Raw genomic sequence first — 5,051 nt, 5'->3', positions numbered from 1 at the left:
CGGGCTGGGGATTCGAACCCGCCACCTTAGGTGTATGTGGCTGGCGCCTTAGCTGCTTGAGCCACAGGTGCCGAGCCGACACCTAGTCTTAAAAAAAAAATAGACTTCCATATCTCATAATAGTGTCTTGTCATTTGCTGTACTTTTATCTTATATGTCAAAATTGTGTCTAGATATTTTAACTTTTTTTTTGGTGGTTAGTATTGTTAATGAATCACTTCTTCCATTATGTCTTTAAACTCGCTGTGGTTTGTATTTTGCCATTGCCATTTGTTAAACCCTAACAATTTCTTAATTGAGTTAATTGTGAAGATTATTGTTTTCCTTTTTCCATTTCACCATGCTCTTCCCAATGATTTTTCTAAAACACACATATGTGTCTTTTGCTTTCTTAAGTAAAGTCCTTTTTGAGAATAAAGGTCAAATAAAGAATAAAAGTCAAAATCCTCAACATGACATATAAGGTTATAATTTGGCACCTCTGGCATACCCAGCCTCATTTCTCTAAGGTCGGTAGGAACTATAGCTCCTCCCCATTGAATGACTCTTCATTTTTATACTTTGCATAATCTCTATGTCTCTTAGTCTGAGTGACTGCTTTAGTCATACCTTGTATTTAAGGTTCAATGACTGAATTTACAGATTTAAATACAATTCTTGATTTCACAAAATTTTTTTGTAGTGAGGATGAGGATGATGACCTTCAGTATGCTGATCATGATTATGAAGTACCACAACAAAAAGGACTGAAGAAACTATGGAACAGAGTCAAATGGACAAGAGATGAGGTAACTATCTGGCAAAGTTTACTAATTTAATACTTGTATTTCTTGATTAATATTATTATAGTTATGAAAAATATTTAAAAACAAAATGTGCAAACGATTATCCATCAACTAGTTTGCACATTCTTTTTCTTTACCTGGAGACATGAGTGATGGGTTTATATTAAGGCTGACAGAGGGCGGCTCCTGTGGCTCAAAGGAGTAGGGCACCAGCCCCATATGCCAGAGGTGGTGGGTTCAAACACAGCCAAGGGAAAAGGGTGAAGGAAATCTTTCTAATTTTCATTCCTGTTTTAATAGGATGATAAGTTAAAGAAGTTGGTTGAACAACATGGAACTGATGACTGGACTCTAATTGCTAGTCATCTTCAAGTAAGTGAAACATTAAATTATATTTCTAACATGGCTGATGTAGGCCATTAAGTTAAATTTGCTATTTTTAAAAGACGGTGTCTACATATATGAGATTATGTTTCTGTCCTTAAAACTTCTCTGTTTTGGCTCGGCACCTGTGGCTCAAGTGGCTAAGGCGCCAGCCACATAAACCTAAGGTGGCGGGTTGGAATCCAGCCCGGGCCCACCAAACAACAATGATGGCTGCAACCAAAAAAATAGCCAGGCGTTGTGGCGGGCGCCTGTAGTCCCAGCTACTTGGGAGGCTGAGGCAGGAGACTTGCTTGAGCCCAGGAGTTGGAGGTTGTTGTGAGCGGTGATGCCACGGCACTCTACCCAGGGGGACAGCTTGAGGCTCTGTCTCAAAACAAAACAAAACAAAACAAACAAACAAAAAACTTCTCTGTTTTTCTGGTCTACATGCAGTTGGTTGCTAATGTAATTAGTTGGCTTAGAAAGTCCCAAAAGAATTATTAACCTAAAACAAAAATGATACTAATTTGGGTAGGACCCTATAAATATTTTCTGATAAATGTTAAAACATTTTGAGAGAAGTTAAATGTATTAAATAATTTTGATAGCAACCAATAAAAAGCTTTACTGAAAGAAGTTTGTCATCTAATGCTTACATTGTAAAATGTTACTAATTTTTTAAAGAAATTATACTGTTTACCATACTATTATTCATATGCTGTTCATAAGTATGTACTTAAAAAATTTCACATATTTCACATAATTCTTATTTGTTTCTCAATACACTGTGGTTAGGCAAAATATTCATATTTGAATTTCAATGTTGATTATGTTGGGATTCAAAAACTATATTACCTGTGTGATTTCTATATTATCATAAATACCTCTTAATATAACCTGAAAATTGAGACCAAATAATAGAAAGAACATAACTTTTGGAGTTAGTGTGGATTATGTTCAAATGTCAGTTTAACTAGCTTAGAAAAATTACTAAACTTCTTTGATCTTTAGTTTCCTTATCCATAATATTTAGATAATATGTAGTAATTGTGGCTTGGCGCCTATAGCTCAGTGACTAGGGGGCCAGCGACATACACAGGAGTTGGCAGGTTTGAACCCAGCCTGGGCCTGCCAAACAACAATGACAACTACAACCAAAAAATGACTGGGTGTTGTGGCGAGCGCCTATAATCCCAGCTACTTGGGATGCTGAGGCAAGAGAATTGCTTGGACCCAGGAGTTTGAGGTTGCTTTGAGCTATGACTCCATGGCATCGTACCAAGGTGACATAGTGAGACTCAGTCTCAAAAAAATAAAATAAAAATAAATAGTAATTGTTTCTTTAGTATAGTTGTGAAAATAAGAAAAACCATATGGCTTGTTTGGCACAGTTTCTGATATCTAGCAGGTGTTCAACAAATGGAAACTCAATTAGAAAAGTATTCTTTTTTTTTTGTTTTTTTGAGACAGAGTCTCACTGTGTTGCCCTCAGTAGAGTGCTGTGGAGTCATAGCTTGCAACAACCTCAAACTCTTGGGCTTAAGTGATTCTCTTGCCTCAGCCTCCCAAGTAGCTGGGACTACAGGAGCCACAATGCTATTGTTTGGTCATAGTTGTCATTGTTGTTTGGCAGGCCCAGGCAGGATTCGAAGCCGCCAACTTTGGTGTATGTGGCTGGCACCCTAGCCGCTGAGCTATAGGCGCCGAATCTTTTTTTTGAGACAGAATCTCACTTTGTCGCCCCAGGTAGAGAGTCCTGGCATCTTAGGTCACAGGAATGATGTGGGCTCAAGTGATCCTGTTGCCTCAGCCTCCTAGTAGCTGGGACTATAGGTGCCTACCACAATACCCAGCTATTTTTAGAGATCAAGTCTTGCTGTAGCTTTGGCTGGTCTGAAACTCCTGAGACTAGGCAATCTGCCTGCCTTGGCCTCCCAGAGTGCTGGGATTATAGGCGTGAGACACTACGACCAGCCTATTTGTTTGTTTGTTTTGCAGTTTTTTAGCTGGGGCTGGATTTGAACCCACCACTCTCGACATATGGGGCCAGCACCCTACTCCTTGAGCCACAGGCGCTGCCCTGTTTGTTTTTTAATAGAGATAAGATTTTGCTCTGTCACCCAGTCTGAAGTATAGTATCATGATCAGAGCTCACTATAGCCTTGATCTCTTGGGCTCAAGCAATCCTGCCTCAGTTTTCCAAAGAGCTGGGGCTATGTGCATGTACTACCATGCGTGGCTAATTACAATTTTTTTTTTATTAAACAAATTTTTTTTTTTTTTGAGACAGAGTCTCACTGTGTCACTCTGGATAGAGTACCATGGTGTCACAGCTCACAGCAACCTCAAACTCTTGGGCTTAAGAGATTCTCTTGCCTCAGCCTCCCTAGTAGCTGGGACTACATGTGCCTGCCATAATGCCTGGCTATTTTTTTTAGGTTGCAGTTGTCGTTGTTGCTTAGCTGACCCAGGCTGAGTTCAAACCCACTAGCCTCAGTGCCAGCCAGCGTGGTAACTTCTGTGTTACGGGCGCCAAGCCAACAATTTTAAAAATTGGCCAGATGGCATCTGGCTACATGCTCAGGCTGATTTCTATCTCCAGGTTGCAAATGATCCTCTCACCTCAGCCTCCTATAGTTTGTTGGGATTATAGGTAAGAGCCACTGCCCCTGGCCAGAAGTTGTTTACATTAGCTTTAACAGAGAAATTCTATAAGCATATTTTGAAGAAAGTAACGGTCCTAAATGGATCAGCGTTTATGGATCAGCATTTGTGTACACAGCCATAAATGAAAAAGCTGAATTTTAATTAGGATTACTTGAAGTTAATTGGACAGGAGAGCCATTGGTAGAGAAAGTGTTTATTTCTATTCCTTTATATGCTTCTGGATTAACTGTAATCTTGCATATGAATTTTGTAAACTGTAAATCACTAATGAAGTGTTAGGTATTATTATTCTTGTAAGACATAGGAGTTACTAGGGCATGAACTGACTAGAATAAGGCTTCATTTAGTAATCATTTTTGGTGCTTGAAATGGTTCTACATACAACTTTTCTATTCTAGTAAACTTATTTTCCTTTTAAGTGTCAACACTTAACCAGTATAAATGAAATGAAATATACATTTTCTATATAGATATTTAACATTTTCTTTTTTTCCTTTTTTTTTTTTTAAGAGACAGAGTCTCACTTTGTTGCTGTCAGTAGAGTGATGTGGCATCACAGCTCATAGCAACCTCCAACTCTTGGGCTTAGGTGATTCTCTTGCCTCAGCCTCCCAAGTAGCTGAGACTACAGGTGCCTGCCACAATGCCCAGCTTTCTTTTTTTTTTTTTGCAGTTTTTGGCCAGGGCTGGGTTTGAACCCACCACCGTTGCCATATGGAACTGGCGCCTTACTCCTTTGAGCCACAGACACCACCCCCCAACTATTTTTTGTTGCAGTTGTCACTGTTGTTTTAGCTGGCCTGGGCTGGGTTCGAACCTGCCACCCTCGGTATATGGGGCCAACGGCCTACCCACTGAGCCACAGGTGCCACCCAACATTTTCTTGATAACTTGGGAGTTATCATTTGTAAACATCCCTTTAATACTGTGTGGGTAGTCTAATGATACCTCTAGAATTATTTTTTTGGTTTTTTTTGAGACAGAGCCTCAAGCTATCCCCCTGGGCAGAGTGCCATGGCACCACAGCTCACAGCAACCTCCAACTCCTGTGCTCAAGCGAGTCTTCTCGAACCTGCCACCTTAGGTGTATGTGGCTGGCGCCTTAGCCACTTGAGCCACAGGTGCCGAGCCTAGAATTTTTTTTAACTATATAAAGTGATATGCTATTGTCCTGTATGAATCCAGACCATTATGCTGTTTGAGTTCTTATTATCCATTTTTTTTTTTTTTTGA

The 5,051-nt window shown here is 39.8% G+C and overlaps 1 protein-coding gene across 3 annotated transcripts in view; it reads left to right on the top strand.

The window, feature by feature from the left end:
• Window positions 1-5,051, top strand: part of MYBL1 (MYB proto-oncogene like 1) — a 51,739-nt gene that overhangs the window by 11,314 nt on the left and 35,374 nt on the right. For all 3 annotated transcript variants that reach the window (XM_012809812.1, XM_003797245.2, XM_003797244.2), the window contains exons 2-3: window positions 683-788; window positions 1,086-1,157. In XM_012809812.1, coding sequence (XP_012665266.1) covers window positions 683-788; window positions 1,086-1,157 — 178 coding nt within the window. The remainder of the gene's footprint in view (window positions 1-682; window positions 789-1,085; window positions 1,158-5,051) is intronic.

Source organism: Otolemur garnettii, unplaced genomic scaffold (genome assembly GCF_000181295.1).
Source record: "Otolemur garnettii isolate 467f Iridium unplaced genomic scaffold, OtoGar3 scaffold00113, whole genome shotgun sequence".
NCBI classification, from domain to species: domain Eukaryota; kingdom Metazoa; phylum Chordata; class Mammalia; order Primates; family Galagidae; genus Otolemur; species Otolemur garnettii.
The sequence above is the reverse complement of the archived record's forward strand: the minus strand, read 5'-3'. Positions and strand labels throughout refer to the sequence as shown.